At 40.6% G+C, this 26,533-nt stretch overlaps 1 protein-coding gene across 1 annotated transcript in view; it reads left to right on the forward strand.

Annotated features, from left to right (window-relative positions):
* Window positions 1-26,533, forward strand: part of DOCK8 (dedicator of cytokinesis 8) — a 105,307-nt gene that overhangs the window by 40,441 nt on the left and 38,333 nt on the right. The window contains exons 15-25 of the mRNA XM_009279936.1: window positions 7,923-8,040; window positions 9,726-9,796; window positions 10,485-10,623; window positions 12,085-12,186; window positions 12,905-13,000; window positions 14,096-14,330; window positions 15,287-15,451; window positions 17,237-17,412; window positions 19,187-19,282; window positions 20,581-20,676; window positions 21,477-21,626. Coding sequence (XP_009278211.1) covers window positions 7,923-8,040; window positions 9,726-9,796; window positions 10,485-10,623; window positions 12,085-12,186; window positions 12,905-13,000; window positions 14,096-14,330; window positions 15,287-15,451; window positions 17,237-17,412; window positions 19,187-19,282; window positions 20,581-20,676; window positions 21,477-21,626 — 1,444 coding nt within the window. The remainder of the gene's footprint in view (window positions 1-7,922; window positions 8,041-9,725; window positions 9,797-10,484; window positions 10,624-12,084; window positions 12,187-12,904; window positions 13,001-14,095; window positions 14,331-15,286; window positions 15,452-17,236; window positions 17,413-19,186; window positions 19,283-20,580; window positions 20,677-21,476; window positions 21,627-26,533) is intronic.

Consider the following 26,533-nt stretch of genomic DNA (forward strand, 5'->3'; position numbering starts at 1 on the left):
GATATTAAAAGAATGAAAATTGGATAAAATAATTACCTGTTTTCTATTAACGTTGTCATGAATGTAGGAGAGGGTAACATATAGAAATGTACTTGAATAACAAATAAAACTTATAAAAATACAGTCTGATAAGCTCTTACTGGCATAATAATACTTCTATACATGTCCAGACAAATACTAATGAAACATCCAGCTTCAGTTTTTCTCCTGAATGTTTAGAAGAAATGCAAAGATTTTGTTTACTTGTTGGGTTTTTTGGCCAATGTAAGATATTTCAAAGGAAAAAAGTCTTTTTTTTTTAAATAATATCTTTTTCCTTTGTGGTAGGAGAAGCAGAGTCTTCTGTTATAGTCTTTGAACTTAGCTCTTGCTAATTTTTATACTGGTGTAATGCCATTATTGTAAATTATGCTGTTTCTGATTTACGCCAGAGAGATCAGCCAGCCCACTTTCTTTGTGCACTGTGAAATTGAGCACTTCTTTTTGTTGTGTACCTACATTTCTTTAATAAAAATAGTTCCCTGAAAATGTCAAAACATTCCAAGATTTATTTCTTTCAATACTCTTCTATTCTTAATAGGAAAAATCATATAATTTAAAGTTTGTTTATCATTTTGTCTTCTCATGCAATATAAATGAAAATGATGCTGCTTACTGCCACTATGAAATGTAGGTGCTGAGGAAGAGGGATTTGTCCCATTGCTTCAGCAGTAACTCAGCTTAACCAGGCACAGGAAGTCCTGCTTTGATAGGGGAAGTGTCTAACACTTAGGGGATTTTCGGAGGGAGGCGGGGAAAAACCCCTTTCTTTTGCTGTTTTGTTTCATTTAATTGCAAACCACTTGGCACTGTGCTCAGACTTGCTGTAGTCTGCAGTGTGAGCTGGAGACCTTCTGCTTTGGTGGTAATCATTCTACTCCATCCTTGACTAGTTTTGAGCGAGGAAAGGCTATTGGTGTATAATGGTCTGTTATTCCCGTTACTGCCGTCACAGCATTATCTACTCCTTTCTGCCTCTCTGCCCATGGCATCTGGAGAGAGCATGTAGCCCTGTGCTTCTTCTACAGGGCCGTTGCTCTAGTTTTGTGCCGGTCGGAGATGCCAGCACTTCTAACTTCTTTTTCAGAGTAAACAAAGTGGAGATTAGTGTTGCATTGTTGTGCACAGGTGAAGGAAACAGCTTAAGCTAGCTACTACAGTTTCAGACAGAGATGTGAGTGTGTCCTGATTTATTCTGCTCCTCGGTACACAGGATTTCATCCCAGTGCAAATAGCTGCCTGCTCTTTTCCAAGCTCTGTAATCACTCCTAGGCACCTACTATACTATCTCAGCAGTAAGAGGTTTCATGGAAAATTTCCTAATTTTTCTTTGCTTTTTACTCAGATAAAAATGACTTTGTCAATACTGCATAACAAAGCAGAAATAACGAAAACAAAAACTTCACAAACAGGATTCTGGGAGTGCATGCCCCTCTCCTATTGGCACCTTGTTTGTCACAGTGCTTTCAGATGAGGTATTACACCTGACTCCTCATAACAAACTTCATTAATTATGTAATACAGACAAAGCAGAAGACATGCTGCCATGGCATGGTGATCTCTGTGTAGTCACTGAGCAGAGACTCTGAATAAAATATGGATTTGTCTAAGCTTCCAGATTAAAAGAGAGCCGTTAAAGAAATGTGTAATTCTTCTGTAAAAAAATAATCAAATGCAAGTGGTTTAATTAGAGGGGTTTTTTGAGTTCTTCAGAATATTTTGGTTAATTGTAACTTGACATCATAAATTAGATTCTTGAAAACTCTATTTTCAGCAGACTTCTAAGTAAGTATAATTCAAAATGCAACAACAGCATTTTAAAAAAAACCTTTACAATTTGGTGTCTTGAATAGCTTCTAGGTCTCTGTATGAAAATCAGTAGTATAATACCTGCTTTCACATTCTGCTGAGCACTTTTGTACTATTTAAAATCTATCATATACTGATAAATATTGTGTTTTGCCTTCCAAACAAATCTGATGTTGTATTTTTGATGCCATTGTTCTTCAGCTTCAGTATTAGTTTGTTCTTTGGTCTACTGTGTGGAAACAAAAGAGCACTATCAGCAAGAAAATCTTGTTAAGGAAAGCTTTTAAAACAACAGGAAGCAAATGCAAATCATTTATAATATATACCAAGTAAGCTAGTGCTCTTTTCTTTCACAAGAAGCTAAACTGAGTCTTCCAGAGACCCATAGGAATTAAAGACTGAAATTAACATGTAGGCATCTCAGTTCAAGCAACTTCCTAAAGTATAAGTAATGTGGGACTGAATGACAGTTCTTAAATCCAGTTCCAGTTCTACCACTGACCTTCTGCAAAGCCTTGGCTTATTGATTGTATCTCATCTTTTCCAGCTGCACATTCATATCCACAGCAAGATACCTACCATGCAGGAATGTTAGGAGGTTTAGTCTAATGTTTATACACTATGTTCAAACAATGCTGGGCATTTTTGTTGTGGTTTAATTCCCCAAACTTGAGGCCATTTTTTCCCACTTATTTTTCCCTGTCTTATAAAGGGTATCACTATTGCTTCTCCTCTAAGATGTAGAGATAAAAGCAATTCATTATCTAGCACAATGGCTTCCCAGAAAAACTGGGCTGCTCATTAATCATTATCATTAGCAGTCAGTGCAACACTGAATGCTCACCTTCCTTTCAAGAAAGAAGCTATAACTGAAAACACAAAAGACATCAGTAGTGTGAGGGGCCTACCTTTCCAGACGGTTTTGAATGAAAGCATCTTCACTGATTTGGTTTTGCTGCAGCTCCACTTCAGCGGGCAAAGGCTTATGCTTTGGTCTTGCATGAATGTCTTAAGAAAAATTATCACTGATACTGCCCCTGGTTAGGTAGTAGGGTGATGAATATTGTCCTTCTGTAAAGAGCTCCCAGCCAGGACTCTTAGAACCTAAACATTCTTTTCCAAGCCTGCAGATCTTTTTGCTAACCTCAGGACACCGTGCTTTCTCCTTCAAATCATTTGTCTGCTTTTCACTGGAATGAAAATGCTCCAGTAACTTCATCCAAGAATTGTTAATAGTGCTGAAATACTGGTAGTAGTAGGTGGCTTCCCTTTTGGTAAGAACAAGTGACTTCTTTAGCTTAGGTTTGCAGGGCACTTAGAGAGAGAGGACATCAGTTTTCTCACTGGATTTTTTTTTTTCCTCTTGCTTGGTAAATGGTTACTTTGAGGTGTACAGTTTAGAGAAGAGGCATCACTCAAGAGCAGTGCAGTTTTTCAGTATAGCTTCCAGCCTCCCTGGTCAGGATGGGGGAGTGTGTAAATACATCAATGAGACGATTAAAACAAATCCAAGTTCCACCTGTTGACTTCTAGCTGCATAGATCTTGCATGCTGCTGAATCCTATGTCATTCACTAAGGTTTTTAAGCATTTTCAACTGAAATTCTAGAAGTGCATAGTGTCTGTGACAACAAGAAGATGCTGGTAAATATGAAATATTGCCTCCCATTATCTAACACATGTAACTTCAGGGGGGCACCTTAGCAGTATTTTGGGAAGATATGGTATGCTATTGTACTTAACAGCACTCCTTCACTGTGTCATTTATTAATTAAATATATCAGGACAAAATTATCTCACCACAATTCTCAGCTGTATCATCGTATTTGAAATAGGTTCGCTATTAGGTGTAAAAATGTGGTATGTCAGAAATTTCACTCTTTGATTATCGGGGTTCAATGACAATTTTGGGATAGAGCTTTGCCTCTATTTACACAGCTGGAAGAATCACAGGTCCTGGGATGGTGAATCGATGTATAAAATACAGCTCTATGGTATAGTTACTATCTTCCTTTTTTCAGCTTTTCATACTTCATTCAGGCAACTGAACAATGCCTTATGTGTGACCTACCATCTTGTTATTACAGTGTCTTGACATTGCAATAGTTGATACCTGGTGGATATCCACTCATTTCATCCACTTTAATAACACTGCCACTCAGGATTTAATAATACTGGAAACAGCAGGGGAACTGAGGTTATTGTCAATGGAACAGTGGGTTTAGTTTGGTAAAGGACTGCAAAGCATGGAGGACAGAGGCACCAGAAGGTGTATCATCTCTTTGATTTTCATATTTGAAAATTTTAAAACCATTTTAAGAGTAACTTCTGAAAAAGATGATGTAAAGAAGTCAATTTTGTGTCAAAAAGTTCCCTACATTTGCGCACCAGAAAACCAACATGATAAGTAAGAAATTATTTTGTTGGTGATTTTTATGATTCACAAAATCTCAGTTATTTGCCTTTGGTATTGGTTTTCAAACACATTATGTCATTGATTACTTGTTTGCAATATTTGATATTTGAAGTAATGGTAGGTCAGTTCAATTATGTATAATGAATAACTACGAGTCCTGGAGAGAAAGCTGTTAAATTTTAGTCTGACTTGCCTCTAATATCTAGGTCACATTTAAATTTAGAAATATCTATTTTCTTGTCATAATTTTGTGATTTGAATCTGCAGAAATATGATGTTTTGAGTCAGCCTTCCACTCAGTTCTTCTGGCAACATTTTTTTTCGTGTTGACTAAAACTTTAGTAGGAAATTTAATAAGGTTTTTACACCAATGCTAATGGACAGAATAAAGTGACAATCACTTTCAGCCTAAATTTAATGAGGATCTGACCACTGACTCTTTTGATGATTCCTAATTTTAGCAACATGAGAAAAATCATTCAAACTATTATCCAGATTATCCATACTAAGATACAGAATATATGACACACATACATCCTCATGAACATGACATGTTGAAGTTCTGTCGTTATGCCATTTGTTCTAGTCAGTGGCTGACAAGAACGGGTTTCTATATTTGGTAAAGTGTTTGTGATTTGCATTATAATTTTCAACCATTTTTTCCGAAGATTCCCCACCCACCCTGACAAAAGTGTAGACAAATCAACAAAGATTGAGAATTATAACTAATGGTTGTATCAGTTTTTGTTTCCAGTACCATAAGTATTAAATGGCAATGTTAACCCATCCATCGCTGTTCACCTGTAGAACATTTGTGGTTTATATCAGTAGTGACTATTTGCACATGTACTGGCTTTTGCGGTGTATAGTGTTCTTGTCACAGTCATCAATGAACATGCCTAATATTTATTAGAGGTTTGAGATGCACTTGTTGACACCTCACACATTGTGTAATTTAGCAAGGAGAAGGATTTTATTATGTCACACATACGCACAACCAATAATTACAAATGGGAATATTCAATGAGAAGGGTCACAGCCTTGAAACTCTGCATAGATTTTATTTTGGCAGAAGATAGGTCTGCATTGCTTTGGCCATGGGAGGTGATCAAATCACCACTGCTAAGTCCCATGAAAGTGTAGGAAGGTCAGCAGATTCACATGAGAATTGCTACATGGTGTCCTGTGTCAGGCTATGTGGACCCTTAGCTTTCACAGCAACTCTGAAATAGCCTGTCTTACCGTCCCTCTGCTGGGTCAGTCTCCGACCCAGAGAAGCTGTCTGGATCCGTGCCTCACTCAGGACTCTGCTGTCCTGTGGGACTCTGTTTTTAGTGAAGTTGAGTGCTCTGCCATGGCTTTTGTTGACCCATACTGACACTGAATAGCTCTTTTGCTTTTTGTAAGCACATCTGACTCTATCTGGAGGTAGAGCCCTGCACTTTCTGTACGGGGAGTGAGGGTAGAAGTTTAATCACACTGACCAAAAGTAATTGCTGTGGCATGTTGTTTGAATATTTCTGCTCAGTGCAGAGCCTCAAGGGAGACACAATGCCTCCTGGAGCTCACCACGTCCTTATGGGCGTGCTAGCTGTCCTATTATTTAAAAGACAGCAGTGTGTGCTGCCCTGACACCCCTGCTAACTGCCATGTGGAAATGCTCCTTGTCATTGCTTCCTCTCAGGCTTTTGGAGGGTACGGATGCCAGCAGGCAGTAGCACTTACTCAGTGGTCAGCAATGGGTCTACAATTCATGCCTGTTTGAAGGAACCTCTTTTGATCATCTCCCCACCTTCCTGCTTTAAAAAATCAGTCATCACTTTCACCTCTGCAGGATATCCAGAGTCAGCATTTGCCTCTGTTCTTCCTCAGTGCTGATGGGTTTAATACACATGTAAGCAAGATCCCTAAAACTGCTTGAGCATAAACGGCACAAGCTTTAGCTCTTCGGTACAGTACTTGCTGGAATAATGCTTCCTTGGTTGTGTAGTCAGCAGAGAGCTCTCTGTGATTTTACATATCTTTCATCTCAAGTCACATCTAAATGTAAAATCCAGTGCTCAGGGACATTATATGGATTTGTGACATCTTCTGCTGGGCTGCAGATTAATGAAGCAATGACTGGATTATGCAGCCTCCCCTACATGTATTTCTTCACCTTTGGCAGATGTAATATTGATAATATCCTTCATTTAATATGTCATTCCCCCAGGCATAATTCAGTGGAGGTTACCAATATATTTCTCTCTTTCACTTAGCTTTTCCTAATATCATCTTGGAGAGAATTTGGCAGAGCAGAAATTGCATTTAAGAAGGTAAGGAAGAAAGTGCATTAGTGTGGCAGGCAGGAATACTATTCTGAACAAAGGGAAGGGAAAGTTACATGCTAGTTTGTTTGCTAAGGCATGCCATGGCCCATGTAGCGTGTGTTGGTTAGCAAAGTAGCTTGGACTGTGTAGCTGAAGAGCATTGTCACATTGTGATACATGGCAATAAGGAGAATCAACCACAGTTTTCCAGGTCTTGGGATACAACAAATGGAAGATGGACTGTCTGACTTAATGACAACATTCTCCAAAGCTGCTCCACATTTTCAGCTGACAATAGTGCTGAGGAGATGTCCATGATAAGCACAGGTCAATTTTGTGTGTAGCTTCTGACTGTCACAGACAAAAGGAAAGCATGAAAGCCCATGAGTAGTTCTCATTGTTTCTCACTGGAAGCCAGCATGCTTCCACCAACACTAGTCTTATTCCTTACACTCAGAGGACAAACAGTGAGAATCCTATACCAGACCAGGAAAATGAGACATTAAATAGACATAATCGTGATGCCAGAATATGTGTAATCCAGGTCTAGCTGAAATCTCAGGCTTGCCATAGACTTCACTGGAGAAAAAGCTTTCTGTTAGCATTTTGACTCTTCTGCCAGAATTTTTGGTGTTTGAACTTGGAAGACCATCTATGCTGCTAAATTTCCCACAGAAATTAAAGGTACTTTTTAAGTTTAGTGATCTGTCCATGTACAGAAGCTAGTAAACAGGAAGGTATGCTGTATTTTAAAGCATTATTCGTATTCATTCCTAAAAAATGTCAGTTTCTAGAATTATAGTTCAAAATTTCTTGTTTGTGTTTACTCAGGTTCATTGATAATGCTTTTTGATTTGCATGATCTAGAAATGTATGCCATTTTGTTGCTATAAGCTAGGAATGTATGAACTTCAGTTGTTGGCTTTATTTGCTGGTTTACTTGTTTTTATCACCTCTGAGTGATTCCTTACCCCTTCCAAAATCTGATTCTTCACAGCTGAGAAGGGAACTGCTTTCTTGAGAGATTCCTGCTTTTCATTACATCAAGCAAAGATATTCATTCATTTGTAACTGGGAATTACATATTTCTGGGAAAAAAAAAAAGAGAGAGGAAGACTCTCAAAGATATAGCTTAGTCTATGAGAAACCTTAAACATAGGATGTTTTATGTGTCACAGCAAGAACTTACCTTTTCCTTGTGAACTTTTGAAATGGAGTTCTGGCAAAGCTTTCACTATCTAGGTGGAACTGAAGGACAGGGAGAGGAATCAGTAGAATGCTAGTTTGTGCACTTCTTTTTGAAATGCAAATGCTTGCCATTTACCCATTTTATTCTTCCTTTTCTTCCAGAAATCTCCTCTATGTTTACCCTCAGAGGCTGAATTTTGCTAACCGACCAGCTTCTGCAAGAAACATTACCATCAAGATCCAGTTTATGTGTGGCGAAGACCCGTCCTGTGCAATGCCGGTAATAAATGCTGAGATTTCTTAGCAGACTTTTGCTTAAGTGCATTCCTGAGGAACCTCTGAAGACATAACTCATTGTTTACTTCCCATCACCAGAGCTTCTAGTGGGGCCTTAGGAAGCCTAACATCAGAGAGCTTGTGAAGCTTGTCATTCTCATCAGAAAGGAGGGCTGTAGTCCCTACCCACAACAGGAAATACTTGTCACTCGAGTGGAACGGAGGCATGTTACTCCCTCCTATCTAAGTCTTCCTACCTTATTTTCAGAAGAGTAACATAGTACTAAATCAATGCTGTGTTGGGAAAATTCACAGAGCTTCAGAGACCTTTTAAAAATGATGTCGTCTATCTTCCAGTGTAACTCCTCCATATGCACTATGTGTAGACAAATACTCAGGTGTAACACTGGAAGCTGGAAGTTGGGATCTTCATTGCCTGAATCTGAACGGGTGCACAATCATGCAGTGTAGGTAGAATTTTCTGTGTTTGAAACACGTTGTGTATTAGGGCATACATGTGCACTACTAGCAGAGCAGGCAGCACTGTCTATGTTCAGGTTGTTCAACATTTCTCATTATAAGATCCTCCCTTCAGCTTTACTAAGCTTCAGATGTTCAGTTTGAAGTGTTCTAACCCAGACGTCTGCTTCAGCCTGAATTTTTTGGGAAATTGTCAGACAGTGTAATTGGCTGTTTGAGAATGACATCACTGGGATAGAATCTTTTGTGATTTTATGTGTTAGAGGGGGGAAAAAATGAGTGGAAATATTACCTTGAGGAACTTTAATCCAATATGTTGGAGCAAGGACTGACACCTGACCAGCCTTTATCAGTGTGCTGACACTGCACAGTGTATGCTTCACAGCCTTACTCCGTATGAGCTCTGGAATTGAAATCAGAGCTTCAGCACAGTGTTTTCCCAAGCCATGTTTCTTCCAGAGCTGGAGCTGTGCCATGTGAATGTAACACCATCTTTTACACAATACTGCATTGTTGGTTTCCTTAAACTCTGCCCATATTACGATTAAGTTTTGACAAATGCTTAGGACAGACACAGTTCATCTGGCATCCCTCTCCACCGTGAGAGAGCTTCATCTCAATACATATGGACTTGTGCTGTACAGATACACTTTTCTAAGCTCATGTCCCAGGGCTCCCTTTAAAGTTACCGGGTTCCAGGACCTTACCATGAGGCTGTGTTTGAAATGAGGGAAGCAAATCAAGCACCAAAAATGCCTATTTCTCTTCATTGATTGTAAAGGAACTTGGGAACTCTAAGGTAAGGTGAGATGGGTCTCACCCTAAATGAGCAGACTACAACTGAAAAACAAACTTCTAAAAATAATTTTAATTTAACTTTTTAGCATTTAGTTAAAGTCAATGTGACAATGTGTAAAAGGCTTACCATAACTGTATTCCTGCAATTTCTAACTTTTTAGTGCATGACTGGAGAATGTGATGTGAGGTAGTCAGTGGCTCCGGAAATGACCTCTGCTCCATTTTCCTGGTGTTTTACCCTGAATGGTGTGTGGGGAAGATGCTTGGTAATAAGACATTTGTGTCAATATGCTAAGATAAAATTGAAGAGTCATTTTCAGCCTTCAGATACTGTCTTAAAATTTATACAAGATGATGACAATTGAATGCTTTAGACCTGACTGCTGTTACTTTCTTTTCTTCTTAATGTAGGTAATTTTTGGGAAATCTTCAGGTCCAGAATTTGTGCAAGAAATACACACAGCTATCACATATCATAATAAGTAAGTATTGTTGCTATTTGTATGACTTGAGAAGTATTAATCATGACTTCTTTAAATAATTCTTAGCCTACATAGTTCATCAAGGAATGCTGGTACTAATCCATTTTAAACATTTACATTTTATGCAGATTTGTCATATCTAATTTGGATTGCTACCTGCATTTGCATAAGTGACCATTTTTCCATAAGTGACCATTGCGTAAGCGACTGTTGCTTTTCTTGTTTGGAGCTTTTCAGAGGTTAGTTGAGAATATTCCTAATCTGAAGATTAAGGAGCAGGAGCAGGAAGCAGCAGCACAACTTTGTAACAGCATTCACTTCGATGAATTCACAGATCCAAAAGAGCTGAAGGGACATTCTCATTCTCATGAATGTGGACTCAGGATTTAGGATTTACACAATAAATATGCTGGAACCCAAAATTAAGACTGAATGTTTTTGAAAGTATAGAGATGGGTGAAAGCTGAAACATTCCAGCTGATACCATCTATGCTCTTCCTGATTCAAAGCTGTAGATAGTTCATAAATATAGCTGTATATATATGTACTTTGTTTAGCTCGGCTCTGAGGCTGTTTTCAGGATTTACACAGTTTTTATAACCCTAGCATCTAAAAGCCTACTGGCAGATTTGCCTTCTGCTCAGTATCATACTTACATTGGAAATGTGCTTGGCATTTTTTTAAACAGGTCCCCTGACTTTTATGAAGAAGTGAAAATTAAGCTGCCAGCAAAACTCACAGAGAAGCACCATCTATTGTTCACGTTCTATCACATCAGCTGCCAGCCAAAGCAAGGAGCATCTGTGGAAACCCTCCTCGGCTATTCAGTAAGTTCCATGTGATATATAAGTGTGTGTGTGTGTGTGTATATGTATCTACATCCCATGCAAACAGACTCTTTGCTCTTCAAGAATTTTGTCATATATTCCCTTTCTGGTTATGGTAATACATCAAAACTAGTAGAAGGTCTTAATGTTAATTCACAGAAAGCAGATGCAACCTGTGCTATGTTGCATCCTCGTCCTGTAATTTTGCATTGTTAAGTGTCTTTGGAGTTGATGAATTCACCTGATGCAACTGAAGTTAAGTATACACCTAAGTATTTGGAACAGCAATGCTTTATAGCATATCACCTAATTTTGTTAGATTGTATTTATTGCAATAAAACCCCTAAAACATATGCAATTACAATTATTTACTGTTATCTAACATGTTCATACATGAGGTAACAACTAATACAATATTTTCAATTAGGTTTTATATGGCATATCATTTATGTTCTAAAGTGTCTTTTACCCACATCAAAATTAAAAAACAGAAAGCATCTAGAAGGTAAAATGTAATTCTCTTGCATCCATTACCTTCATGATGAGGCTAGCTTATTTTAGCTTAAGATATATATTGTAGCATAGTCTCCTTGACCTTTTTCTTTATCAATCAATATTTTTAACTGGACAGATTTTAAAATAAGAGGAAAGCATAGATGATGGTAATACTTCAGATTTGAAAACATCTTAGTGCTATGGTCAGCAGTTGAGCTGTGGTGCCAGACAAGTGCTTTTGATGAGTTCCTGCTATGAAGTTTGTATTTGTTTTTGATCCCAGTACTGAGAATCCTTCGAAAAGGGCTTTCTTTTATGGACAGATATAGTCCCACCAATGTCAATGGGATTGGTAAGAAGTAAATCAGTTTGTAGTTCAGGAGCAAGACTTGACACAGGTGAGGACTTAATTTTCAAGCTTCTGCTCACCTAAATACAAAATGTTTCTGTCCTGGATACTCAAATGCAGTCTCTTTCAGACTTGAATAGGAGGAAAATTAAGTGTGTCCAAATATGAATACAGAGTTATGATGAGTCATTCTGGCCTTAATCCTCATGGTGACCACAACCAAGATGTTCAATTTATCCTTAGCAAAACTTGAACTCCGTTGATTTGCTTCAAAGCCAAGGATCAGTCTATTCAAGATACACGATTTTTTAAATAAAAACATGGACTCTACTAAATCCTTCTGGTAGGATTTATAAGAATAATATATGTCACACATGAAAAGCTCTGTGTTTGTTTTCTTCAAAAGGGATGGTTTGTAAAGCAGTCTTGTACCTTTTTCTACAATAGCTATCAGTGAATTTAAAATGCAAAGAAATTACTGTTGAATGGGTTAGAGCAGAGAAGCTTGGGTCAATATCTCATTTGTTGTTTTGTTGACTGTACATAACAAATTAGATAAATAGCCCTAATCATATATAGTCATGAATATTGCTGTGTTTTTTCTTCATTTGTTTCAGTGGCTGCCAATTCTATTAAATGATCGTCTTCAAACTGGACATTATTGTCTTCCTGTTGCATTGGATAAGCTGCCTTTCCACTATTCAATTCACTCTCCTGAGGTAACAAAATTATGAAAAGATAATATTTCCCTAATGTAGAAGAATAGCATAAGTGTTTTACAAACTAAGATTGCTGTCTGCTTGTAGACAATGCCTCCTTTTTGTACTTTAAAAGGGGAAAGCTCTGGAGAAAAATGTTGTTGTTGTTATTGTCACTGGTGTTATTATTATTTTATATTGTGTTTTTTAAAGTTAGTTATCCAAGCAAATCCTTGTAAATTGTCTAATCAGGGATACATTTGTTTAGAGGGTGTCAAGTCAATAATTTGCTTTCTTCCATAGGATGATTTGCTCATTTTTTTGTGGCTGTGTGGGTGAGGGAGGAGAAATGGAATCAGGTGCTGCTACTGGAGCAGAAAACTGTGCCCTCTGAGTAAATACGGCAAGTAGCACCACATGACCATGGAGTGCCTTTGGCAGTGCTTTAACTGGGAACTTCTAACCTTAAAAATGTCCCATCAGAAGATATATATTCGCACTGTCTGTGCTAGGCATCCAGCTGAAGTGCTCCAAGTTTCCCTGTGCAATGTATCAACTTCTCTCCATCTAGCCTATGAGAACGAGAAGATGCTTAGCTGTGGTCCTCTGTATGGCACTGAATTCGGATATCTAAAATGAAGTGAATAGAGTGAATACCCTATAGACCCCTGTTTAAACAGACTTTTTGTTTGATAGTTAAAAGGAAGATGATGATTCCCATATTTCGTTTCCATCACAGAAAGTTCCATCTCAGACACCACCGATTAAGTGGGTTGAAGGACACAAGGGTGTTTTCAATGTTGAAGTGCAAGCTGTTTCATCTGTTCACACTCAGGTAATGCATCAGAAGCAACATACAGCTGTAGTTTCATTTCAAAGAGAATTCAGATGTCCAGACTAACTTAGGAGGTTTATGAAATGGAGATGTTTAAGCCCACACAGGTTTAAAAACAACTAATGGCTATGGAAGTAACCTGATATCCTCAGAGAATGAAATCCTCTGTTGAAATGAAATCTATTGGTACAAGTGAACAAATGAGCACACTCAGCAGCAAGTCACATCAAGCAATAGGGAGGCTGGTGTCCTCTCAGCTCAGCAAGGGTCTGCTTAGGCTGTGTTTGAAAGGCACTGGCAGGGCACAGTGCCAGTTTCTGCAGTTTGCGTCTTCTATTCTGCAAGGCTAGTTCAGACAATGTGTCTACATCTGCAGAGACACAGCACCTCCCCACCTGTAGGGACAGGTTATACTGCCAGAATGCTTTAGGCAGCTCAGCCGTCAATACCATGTGGTGTGGGCACACAAGTTTAGTGCTGAATGAGAACTCCACGATTCTGGTCATTTGAATGTGATAGGAAATTGGAGCTTTGCCCATCTTACTGGGGTACGGGTTGAAGCAGTGCAACTTTATTTTGTTTCCGCTCCTTTACAGTGTCTCCTACCCATCGTCCCATTCTAGTTAACCCTGGTAGCTATGTCCCAAAAATTGGAGGCCCTGTGTCTGAAGCAGGTCCATCACCCCTTTGCAGCATGCCTCTTAAATCTAAGTACGGCATGCTCATAAGGCACATAACTTTTATGTAGCTGGAACTTAGGTGTGGGTGGCAGAGGGATAGACCTATGACATGATGGAGTTTTGTCAGAGAGAGGGAACCGTATTTTCATGAAATGAAGTAATCGCTTTAGTGAGGGCTTTAACTTTTCTGCTTTTAATCTGATCTAACCAGAGTCTGAATTTGAGCCAGATGAAAAGGAGCAAATAAAAGGCTGTGACTGCTACTTTACAAATTGATCTCCAGGGCTAGCCACCACTGCAAGCCAGAAGGGTGAAAATATTTTCTCTCCTCCCATGAGGACAATCAGACTTTGCTTAGCTAGCCGCAGCCTGAACTATATCAACTTTGTTAACTGTGAGTGCACTGTATTTGCAGGATAACCACCTGGAGAAGTTCTTCACTCTGTGCCATTCTCTGGAAAGTCAAGTGACATTCCCCATTCGACTGATGGACCAGAAGATTACAGAGGCTACACTGGAACATGAATTGAAACTCAGCATTATCTGTTTGAATTCTTCACGCCTTGAACCTCTTGTCTTGTTTTTACATTTGGTACTAGATAAACTTTTCCAGCTGGCTGTACAGCCCATGGTCATAGCTGGCCAGACAGGTATTTACTGGTGCATGGCCTTGGAGTGGTAGTGCAAGCAACCTAGAGATGTGCAGGAAATGATTGCTAAATATCCAGGCTCAGATTTAGTATTTGGGGTAGTCCACTTCAGAAAGAGTTGTGCTTCTCAAGACACAGTTTCACTGCACAACTTAATCAGGTTTAACTGAGTTCCTGCCTTCTCTCCTTTTTCCCCTACGTAGAATACTCTCAGACTTTGGTTGGGAGGTATGTTAAATTGTAGCGGTTTACTTATCTGGAAATATAGGTCAGAAAGTGGATTATGGTTTAACTTTGTTTGGAATTGAGTTATTTTGCAAGGAAAACACAAGCAAAATCACTTATCCTACAGCTGACATTGCTGACTGCACCATATCCTCTGCCCAAATATCTTTAGACAGAATTGGGTGAGCACAAATAAGAGAGGGTATAGTAACCCACACAGTTTTTTCTGTTACTGAGGCTGCCAGTTGCCCATCACATATGTTAACTCTGGAGGAAAAGCATACTTGGAGACAGTGGTGTAGTTTATTTCCTATCTCATTTTAGTAATCAACACTTGTGATCCACTATAGTATTTGTGGAAAAGCCTGCTAGCTTGTATTTGTCTGTCAGCTGGAGAATAATGAGTCTTAGGGTTCCTCTAGTAGGTATTTTATAGGAAATGCATGAAGGCTGCTAGAAATAATAATTAACAGTTACAGTCTGCTTTTATCTAGCACAAAGTGATGGAGTAGCAGTGATTGGGTGAAGGTTAGTGGGTCTACTGAAGAGTGGTCATTGGCCTATGTAGACCTTGGGTCTGGTCAGGTATAGCAGTTGCTGTCTAAAGCTCTGAATTTGTTAAGGACTGAATTAAAGCATGTAGGATTAGTTGTTATTGGTACAAAGAACGCCCTCACCTAATAATATTATACCCTTCAGTGCTGAGACTAATTCTTGCCTTTGTTTTACAGCCAACTTCTCACAGTTTGCCTTTGAATCTGTGGTTGCAATAGTGAACAGTCTCCACAACAGCAAAGACCTGAGCAAAGACCAGCACGGGAGGAACTGCCTCCTGGCATCTTACGTCTACTATGTATTTCGCCTGCCAGACCCTCAAAGAGAAGTAGTCAAAGCAGGTAATATTGGTGCAAGGGTTGCAAAAGTATTCTTTTTTCTTGATACATGCTATTCAGCATGGTGCTTCTGAGAGGAGGATTTAGGGAACTGGCCTATAAAATAGCAAACACAACTTCTCAGCCCCAGACTGCATACTATTTAAGCACAGCACTGTTCAGATATATCATTTTTCTCAGAGGAAGGTCAGGGATCTCAGCGCAGCAAAGAGCAACATGGACTTGCCCCCCATAGTCTCTATCTCTCGGTCATTCATTTAAGATGCAGGGTTGAGATGAGAGGACTCCACAGCTATATGCAACACTGTAGCTTCATGAAGATGAAAGTGAGAGACATCTCCTAAACTGAGGCTTTCTTTAGAGGAACTTCCTCCAGAAATTAAAATGGCCTTAAGATGCCAATTTCTTGCTGACCTGCACATCAGTAAACTACTTTCCATGCAAACTAACTTACTGCCAGGTGGCATAGGGTCAAGCTCTGCCAATTTGTCCGTCGCATTAGGGATGTCATCAGAGGATAAAATCCTGTATGTTGGCCAGCAGGTTAAGGGAGGTGATCCTTCTCCTCTGCTCAGCATTGGTGAGGCCACACCTGGAGTACTGTGTCCAGTTCTGGGCTCCTCAGTACAAGAGATATATGGACGTACTGAAGAGAGACCAGCCAAGGGCAACAAAGGTGATGAAGGGACTGGAGCATCTCTTCAATGAGGAAAGGCTGAGAGAGCTAGGGCTGTTCAGCCTGGAGAAGGGAAGGCTCAGGGAGGATTTTCAATGTATACAAAGACCTGAAGGGAGGGTGCAAAGAAGACAGAGCCAGGCTGTTTCCAGTGGTGCCCAGTGACAGGACCAGAGGCAGTGGGCACAAACTGAAACACAGGAGGTTCCCTCTCAACATCAGGAAACACTTTTTTCCTGTGAGGGTGACTGAGCAATGGAACAGGTTGCCCAGAGGGATGGTGGAGTCTCCATCCTTGGAGATATTTGAAAGCCGTCTGGACACAGTCCTGGGCAACTGGCTCTAGGTGGCCCTGCTTGGGCAGGGGAGTTGGACCAGATGACCTCCAGAGGTCCCTTCCAACCTCAACCGTTCTGTTATTCTGCTGCAGTCCATTGTCCTAAAGCCTATAGGATTCATTTGATCAATTGCTATGTATTAACTGACTTACCACCAAGCAGCTATGCTGTGGGAGCTAAAGATATGTAGGCCCTTTTCTCTTTCAAATATTCATTTAAATCCCCCTTGAGGGATGCTTAGACTGATGTTAGGATGTGCTAAAATCTCTGAGGTTGCCTACACTTGGAAATTCTTTATCCTGGAAAAATAAGGTCCATGGGGAAGCTGAAAACTAGGTAATCATTTAGTGAAATTCTTGCCGGCAGTACTCCTTGCTTCCTTGAATACTTTGAATGTGGTTTTAAATGTTATGTGTTGAAGGTGGTATTTTGTGTTTAGGCCCATGAATCTTGTCTTAATATACAGCAAATTAGAAAGAGCCATGGGAAGAAGAAAGACCTATTGTAACAGTGCTGCGGCTCATGTAGCCCTGTTAATCTTTTGTTACTGCTTGTGCAATCACCCTGTGAGCTGTTGACTCAAAAAACATCTGCAGCTTTTCATTCAATGCCTGTGTAATTTGTTAATGAAGCAGTTGGTGGTGAGATTTTCAGGAGCTTTATGCTATTCAAAATGGTGATGCTGTACCAGAACTGAGCAAAGCTGGCTTGAATCTCATGTTTGTCTCATACATATGTCCTTTAGTCTTAGTTCAAACATCTCCCTATGGGCAGGTGCAGGCAGCAGTGCCGTTTTGACAGAGTCTCGTTATTATACATTTGGACGCACTTCTGCAGTGTCTGTTGGGAGTAAACTCTTGCAGAGCCGAGTGATAAGCTGCAGCAATCCTGACATCACTGTTACACAAACTGCTACTGATGAGGAGGTCAAAAACATCATGTCATCCAAGGTAAGAGAACAAAGACAAATATCTGGAGAATTGTATGGGCCAAAACCTAATAATGTAGATTTGTTCTTTGAGGGTTGGATTTGCTTCTTGTAAATGCAGTGTATGCATCACCAGAAGCATTTGCTGTTTATCTGATTTGGCATAGTTACACGTTAAATCCCATTGCTAAATTCCAATGTCTTTTATCAATTAAGAGGGCAAGAGGTGAGAACTCTGTCTTTTGTTTGAGGCTTAGATACTCCGCAGAGGGATTTGCTTTTTTGATGTGCCTCACTCTCCTGTTCTTCCTGATATTTAGGGTCTGCTCATGTCTGGTGACGTGGGCTGGTCAAGGTTGCACAGGGTCAGTGTGAGAAAAGACTACTTTTGATTACACTGGGAACAGATTCGCTTTCTGAAAGGGGTGAAAGAGTCCTCAGAAGGGAAATAGTTTTCCTAAAATGCACTGATAATTTATTCTTGCTCCTTTTAACTCTTTTCATTTTTTTTTTTAAATCACAGAGCCTGTTTAGTGCTAAATAGTTTCCTGTTAAAAAAAAAAGTAGGCAATTTATATGACAGCAGTCCTATGATTTTTTATCAGCTATAGTACAGATGCCATGTGCACATTTTGTGACTGGGTCTTTCCAAATACTTAATTCAACCACAGAGTGAAACACAAACTTCCTCTGTCTTTCTCATGCACAACTACATGTGCCACCAACAGGTTACAGGATAGAAAGGATGATGACAGCTGAGAAGCAGAATTTTGCTTCCCTGATTGGCACCTGGTGCTTGCTGGTCTACGGCATCCCAGGCTCATATCAGAGCTTTATGAGGACAACTGTGCTTAGCTCTCTGGGGAAACCAAAATCTAGAGTTCCCCATCCAGCAGGAGCTGGGAAGCTGTGCCTCTGACAAAAGCAGGAGTTTTCCCCTGTGCAAGGAACCTGCTCCTAGCTGCAGCCCTGGCAGAGCTCCACAGCAGCATGTCTGCTGAGCTCTGAACCATATCCCCCCTCCCTTTTCTTTGTGTCTTATGTATGTAAAACACTGCTTCTCAAGCAGGTTGTTTTCAGAAACATTTTGAAGCCTTTTCTCCATTGAATGATCACGTGCCTCTCCAGTTAAAGTCAATGGGTGCTTGTCTTCAGCAAATTAAACCAGAGCTAGTAAGGTGCACAGGCTTTGCCAATCTATTTGATTTGCTTATATGGGCATACATATTCATACATAGCAATTTTTAATAATGTAGATTTGAACTTAATAGCTTTATGAATTTTACTCTAATGTACTGTGTCCTAAAAAAACAGAGCTCAAGGCATTTTTTTTCCAAATTAATACAAAATCAAAATGTTTGATATTACAGCTTCATCACATTGATAAATGTAGCAATTTACAATTGGCTGCTGCCATTTCACTGCCTTTTAAATTGGCATTACTTTTAGTGGAAGGAAGACTCCCAGATGCTAGTTAATTTCGGATGTAGAGCCACCGGATAAACTTAAAGGACAGTTACCCTTGAAAGGGGTAGCGCTTCCAAAATACAGCTGCAGTGCTGAAATTGGGCACGTGATGGCAGTGTTGGCATTTGCACACTCCTGCGGCTGCTGCATTCGGGTCGTCTTTGGCCTCCACTGGAAAGGGGGATGGGGAGAAGGAAAGGAAGAGCTGTTTAGGTGAACATCTGTGCATACCTTCCAGAAAAACCACCGCTGCTGATTTCTTCTCTGTTAATTAGCTCAAGGTATGTATTAACTTACTGTTATGTATTTCTTCTGGCTATGCCCTCCAGCCTATGGATCACAGCTCCAGTCGGATGTCTTTCTATGTTGAAGGAACAAATGACATGCCAAGCGTTTGTGCAAGTCCAAGACCATCCAATAAAAAGGTAGTCTACCACTAAGCGTGAGGGTGCACATTAACAGAGCCTGGAGCCTCCTGAGGCAGTGCTGGCAATGAGCGCTTCTAAATGAGGAGAGGGGAGAGAGAGAACAAAATGACAACTGGTTTTATTGAACAAGGAGTTTGTGATGGAATATTGAATCAGTGGGTAAATATTACCCAAACTTTTCTGGTTCTGCTCCAGAGTCTTTAGATTCTTTTTCCAGGACAGATTTAGACAAGTAGCAGCCTGCCTGGATCCTCCCTTTGCTCTGTTTCTCAAGGTGTTAGGGCCTCTGTCTTTTTCCACTGCTGTTTACCCTTGGATACCTGCCTGTACATGTTACAGTAAACTGCATTCAGAAATGTTTTCCATCTCTTTCTTCTGTAAAGAATGTTTTTCTTTTCCCCTTTTTGTAGCTTTTAGAACCAAGAAATTCCTTCCTATCTTGAGTATGTATTCCCAAATAGCTTTTTAACAACATAGAAGAAACCATATCACACAGATAATTTTTCCAGAGCTGTATCTTGTGTTTGGCATTGATCAGTAGCAGTGGTTTTGAATGAAGAAGCAGGGGAAAAACCCTGCAATGAGCAGTTCAGAATCTGAGTTACATTTAAGAAACTCCCCTTTCTTACGCCTGTTTATTGGTTTGATTTCTGCCAAAAAGCATAGAGGTTTATACCCAATCTGAATATTGGATGGATTAATATGTCCTATTCAATGTAAATATGCTTAGGAATCTCATTAACTTTATTGTTTGTGTCAGGAATAGAAAATAGACATTGCAATAAATTTTTAGTCCAGATTTGAGTTTCCTAAAAGTTTAGATCATTGGAATTGGGTGTCTTATGGTCAGATCTCGCTGCAAAGAGTATTGTCTCCAACTAAAAACCTCTGTACAAGCTCTGCTGTGGTTATTGCTATGTCCTTTTCTCCCACTACAGAGACAATCTTACATCTACCTTCTCTCAAAAAACATGGATGTGCTAAATGGAAATGTTTAGGGGGGAGTGGGGAACATGACTGCTCCCTGTCATGCACACAGCCAATGGCCTGAGGATAGACCAAAGGCATTTCCCAGTTTAGTTATCCGGGGTTCTGGAGCCACAGAAAAATGGGTCCCAAAGTCTTTTGCCACCAACATTCCTTATATGTCATTTTGGTCAAATCTGCCTTCTCATCCTACAGGGATGTCCACACATCCCCATCCAGCTGCTGACTCTCCAGTATAGGGGAGTTTCCCACAGGGAAGATGAGTTGATTGAAAAGCCATTTCCCAACACTCTGTGTTTATTATCTAGCATTTCCACGAGGAGCTGGCACTGCAGATGGTGGTCAGCACGGGTATGGTGAGAGAATCTGTCTTCAAGTATGCCTGGTTCTTCTTTGAGCTCCTGGTAAGATTTGACAGTGGTATTTTACAGTAGGTTAATGGTATAGTAAGTTAAATGTAGCAGGTACTCCAGGCACAGATTTAGTTGGGTGGTGATATCTTCAGTTATTCAGCCCCAGTGTAAAAAGGAGAGGTCCCAAATAATGGAAGTACAACTAAAGAATTCTCTATATTCACCCTCATTCCCCACTGACAGCCTGTGATGGCAAAGTCCTGCATGAACTACATGCACAGTGGTCCACAGCTTGCAGAAGACAGACATCAAACTGAGCCCTTCCTTTTCTGTGAATACCTGTTCCTGTCTTTTCCACTTTGTTAACAACATGGGAGCAGTGACAAGGCTCCCCAAACTCACAGTTTCACAGAGCCCGGAGGTGATGTATGTCAGAGGAAAAAACATACAGATTTCCACTGGCAGCATATAAGCAACCCAACAGCAGGTCAAGAAATAAGAATTAATTCCAGAAGCATCACTCCCTGTCTGTCATCACAAAGGGCAAAAGTTGCGAACAGCAGCATTTCAGAGCTGCAGATGCAAGGGACTGGGCAGGGTGATTCTGATTTCAGGTCCTGAGAGTAGACAACTATGTGAACATGAACAGTAATCAGTGTCTGTCTGTGAGTCTTAAGCTGCCTGTTGTCATTGCCAGTACATGTAGGATTTATCACAGCAGCTCTGAGAAGATGAGAGCGATTACATTCAGGGAAAAACAAGCAGGGAATCTTACTCCCATGGACTAACTTAAAGCAGTAGTTTTACCTCCAGTTTGGGCATTTGTTTAATTTTTTTTTTCTGCTTTGCAGATAAAGAGTATGGCTCAGTATGTTCACAACATAGAGAAGCAAGACAACCCACGAAGAAGCCGGTTCTCCGATCGCTTCAAAGATGATATTACCACTATAGTTAGTGTGGTTACTTCAGAGATTGCTGCACTTTTAGTCAAACCACAAAAGGTAAATGCATGAAATAGGCACCACAGATCCTTGCTACTCACCCTGTGTTACACCGAGCTGTATTTAATCCCATTTCACCTTCAGCAGTGTCACTAGAATTAGGCCAAAACTGAGGCAGTATTCTCACATGGACCTTAAGCAAGAGTTGTGGCTGTGCAAGGGGCAGCCTTGTGCACCCCTGGCAGACTGTTTTTATTCAGCTCAGCTCCCCAGCCTGCTTCTCGGTGTGGCTGCAGGGTGCAGGGGGGTAATCCCCTTTCCCATCGACAGGAAAGGTTGGACACCATTTTCAGCGGCAGTGCTGCTTTATGCCAGGTTAGCCAGGGCATCAAACTGCAGCCCAAGCAGGGCTTACTCCTTTTATCTCCTTTTCCTGTTACCCTCATTTCTACTGCACAGTGTTTTATTCCACATTTGACTTCTTTGACGGTAGTGGGCTATGCAATGTGAAGACAATATTCTTCCTGAGGGTTGCAAAATCCAGCCACGAGTGATCTAACCCCAGATCTCTTTAAAGAGGTACTGGCCACATGAATATTAAAGACAAGACATAAGCCCTAAATCCCATGAAATTCTTTCTCCTGATATATTTTAACAAGTTGTACTGATATAACGGATTATAAAGTTGAAAGGATCACAAAATGTAATTTATATTTTAACATTAATACTGTCAGTTTACATCACTGATGTCACTCCGCACTGGCCAATAGACAAAGTTAAGGCCACAGATAGGCACTGGGTGACTATTGTTTGTTCAGTTGTTGCAATTGACTTGTTTTCATGCCCCAGGGCTGCCAAATGCACCATGCTAGCCCAGCAGTGTGCTCTGCCACAGGGCAGACCAGGCTGGAGAGCTGGCCTGCTGGGTCACTTTTCAGCCAGCTCAGTTTCCTGATCGACTTCTCCATGTGTGCCCTGCTGTTCTGTTGAGGAGCAGGAACTGGGAAAGGGCCAAGACCAGACAACTGAGGACAGAGAATGGCAGAAGTGATTGTCACTGTCCACCTGTTGTTCCTGAAGCTCCACCCTTTGCTCGATCCTTTGGTGTGCTTACGTGATAGTCACGTGCAGAGAAATCATTTCCACATAAATGTTTACTTACGGCATCAATGACTTTTTTTTTAAATGCATTGTGTAATAAAAAATTGTTACATTAAAAATGTTTTAACAGACCTGTAGGTTTTGCCAAGAGATTAGTATTTTCTGGCTTCCTCGCAAGAAATACACAGGTTTTTATGGGTTGTTAATTCAATTCGATTTTGATAGAGTGAGTGTATAGAACCTGATTATGTATGAAAATCCCACCACAGTGGTTGCAGAATTAGGGCCATTGGTTAGTTGTACAGAGCAGCAATAGGTAATGTGTGTCTGATTTTTAAATCCAAGCAGTAATAATCTATGTTTCAATACATGGTTGAGCATGTCAGATTACCCTGGGATTCTACAGTGATATGTCTGGCATATTTTAGCCTACCCAGTAATGTAGTGGAAAACTAATTTTTTCTTCACAGTAGAAAAATGTTTTGCTGTGTGAATTCCAGATAGTAGGAAATATATATATATATATATATATATATATATATATATATGCATAAGCCGTCAATACCATGTGGTGTGGGCACACAAGTTTAGTGCTGAATGAGAACTCCACGATTCTGGTCATTTGAATGTGATAGGAAATTGGAGCTTTGCCCATCTTACTGGGGTACGGGTTGAAGCAGTGCAACTTTATTTTGTTTCCGCTCCTTTACAGTGTCTCCTACCCATCGTCCCATTCTAGTTAACCCTGGTAGCTATGTCCCAAAAATTGGAGGCCCTGTGTCTGAAGCAGGTCCATCACCCCTTTGCAGCATGCCTCTTAAATCTAAGTACGGCATGCTCATAAGGCACATAACTTTTATGTAGCTGGAACTTAGGTGTGGGTGGCAGAGGGATAGACCTATGACATGATGGAGTTTTGTCAGAGAGAGGGAACCGTATTTTCATGAAATGAAGTAATCGCTTTAGTGAGGGCTTTAACTTTTCTGCTTTTAATCTGATCTAACCAGAGTCTGAATTTGAGCCAGATGAAAAGGAGCAAATAAAAGGCTGTGACTGCTACTTTACAAATTGATCTACAGGGCTAGCCACCACTGCAAGCCAGAAGGGTGAAAATATTTTCTCTCCTCCCATGAGGACAATCAGACTTTGCTTAGCTAGCCGCAGCCTGAACTATATCAACTTTGTTAACTGTGAGTGCACTGTATTTGCAGGATAACCACCTGGAGAAGTTCTTCACTCTGTGCCATTCTCTGGAAAGTCAAGTGACATTCCCCATTCGACTGATGGACCAGAAGATTACAGAGGCTACACTGGAACATGAATTGAAACTCAGCATTATCTGTTTGAATTCTTCACGCCTTGAACCTCTTGTCTTGTTTTTACATTTGGTACTAGATAAACTTTTCCAGCTGGCTGTACAGCCCATGGTCATAGCTGGCCAGACAGGTATTTACTGGTGCATGGCCTTGGAGTGGTAGTGCAAGCAACCTAGAGATGTGCAGGAAATGATTGCTAAATATCCAGGCTCAGATTTAGTATTTGGGGTAGTCCACTTCAGAAAGAGTTGTGCTTCTCAAGACACAGTTTCACTGCACAACTTAATCAGGTTTAACTGAGTTCCTGCCTTCTCTCCTTTTTCCCCTACGTAGAATACTCTCAGACTTTGGTTGGGAGGTATGTTAAATTGTAGCGGTTTACTTATCTGGAAATATAGGTCAGAAAGTGGATTATGGTTTAACTTTGTTTGGAATTGAGTTATTTTGCAAGGAAAACACAAGCAAAATCACTTATCCTACAGCTGACATTGCTGACTGCACCATATCCTCTGCCCAAATATCTTTAGACAGAATTGGGTGAGCACAAATAAGAGAGGGTATAGTAACCCACACAGTTTTTTCTGTTACTGAGGCTGCCAGTTGCCCATCACATATGTTAACTCTGGAGGAAAAGCATACTTGGAGACAGTGGTGTAGTTTATTTCCTATCTCATTTTAGTAATCAACACTTGTGATCCACTATAGTATTTGTGGAAAAGCCTGCTAGCTTGTATTTGTCTGTCAGCTGGAGAATAATGAGTCTTAGGGTTCCTCTAGTAGGTATTTTATAGGAAATGCATGAAGGCTGCTAGAAATAATAATTAACAGTTACAGTCTGCTTTTATCTAGCACAAAGTGATGGAGTAGCAGTGATTGGGTGAAGGTTAGTGGGTCTACTGAAGAGTGGTCATTGGCCTATGTAGACCTTGGGTCTGGTCAGGTATAGCAGTTGCTGTCTAAAGCTCTGAATTTGTTAAGGACTGAATTAAAGCATGTAGGATTAGTTGTTATTGGTACAAAGAACGCCCTCACCTAATAATATTATACCCTTCAGTGCTGAGACTAATTCTTGCCTTTGTTTTACAGCCAACTTCTCACAGTTTGCCTTTGAATCTGTGGTTGCAATAGTGAACAGTCTCCACAACAGCAAAGACCTGAGCAAAGACCAGCACGGGAGGAACTGCCTCCTGGCATCTTACGTCTACTATGTATTTCGCCTGCCAGACCCTCAAAGAGAAGTAGTCAAAGCAGGTAATATTGGTGCAAGGGTTGCAAAAGTATTCTTTTTTCTTGATACATGCTATTCAGCATGGTGCTTCTGAGAGGAGGATTTAGGGAACTGGCCTATAAAATAGCAAACACAACTTCTCAGCCCCAGACTGCATACTATTTAAGCACAGCACTGTTCAGATATATCATTTTTCTCAGAGGAAGGTCAGGGATCTCAGCGCAGCAAAGAGCAACATGGACTTGCCCCCCATAGTCTCTCTCTCTCGGTCATTCATTTAAGATGCAGGGTTGAGATGAGAGGACTCCACAGCTATATGCAACACTGTAGCTTCATGAAGATGAAAGTGAGAGACATCTCCTAAACTGAGGCTTTCTTTAGAGGAACTTCCTCCAGAAATTAAAATGGCCTTAAGATGCCAATTTCTTGCTGACCTGCACATCAGTAAACTACTTTCCATGCAAACTAACTTACTGCCAGGTGGCATAGGGTCAAGCTCTGCCAATTTGTCCGTCGCATTAGGGATGTCATCAGAGGATAAAATCCTGTATGTTGGCCAGCAGGTTAAGGGAGGTGATCCTTCTCCTCTGCTCAGCATTGGTGAGGCCACACCTGGAGTACTGTGTCCAGTTCTGGGCTCCTCAGTACAAGAGATATATGGACGTACTGAAGAGAGACCAGCCAAGGGCAACAAAGGTGATGAAGGGACTGGAGCATCTCTTCAATGAGGAAAGGCTGAGAGAGCTAGGGCTGTTCAGCCTGGAGAAGGGAAGGCTCAGGGAGGATTTTCAATGTATACAAAGACCTGAAGGGAGGGTGCAAAGAAGACAGAGCCAGGCTGTTTCCAGTGGTGCCCAGTGACAGGACCAGAGGCAGTGGGCACAAACTGAAACACAGGAGGTTCCCTCTCAACATCAGGAAACACTTTTTTCCTGTGAGGGTGACTGAGCAATGGAACAGGTTGCCCAGAGAGATGGTGGAGTCTCCATCCTTGGAGATATTTGAAAGCCGTCTGGACACAGTCCTGGGCAACTGGCTCTAGGTGGCCCTGCTTGGGCAGGGGAGTTGGACCAGATGACCTCCAGAGGTCCCTTCCAACCTCAACCGTTCTGTTATTCTGCTGCAGTCCATTGTCCTAAAGCCTATAGGATTCATTTGATCAATTGCTATGTATTAACTGACTTACCACCAAGCAGCTATGCTGTGGGAGCTAAAGATATGTAGGCCCTTTTCTCTTTCAAATATTCATTTAAATCCCCCTTGAGGGATGCTTAGACTGATGTTAGGATGTGCTAAAATCTCTGAGGTTGCCTACACTTGGA

Source organism: Aptenodytes forsteri, unplaced genomic scaffold, assembly GCF_000699145.1.
Source record: "Aptenodytes forsteri isolate BGI_AS27 unplaced genomic scaffold, ASM69914v1 Scaffold99, whole genome shotgun sequence".
Taxonomy (NCBI): Eukaryota; Metazoa; Chordata; class Aves; order Sphenisciformes; family Spheniscidae; genus Aptenodytes; species Aptenodytes forsteri.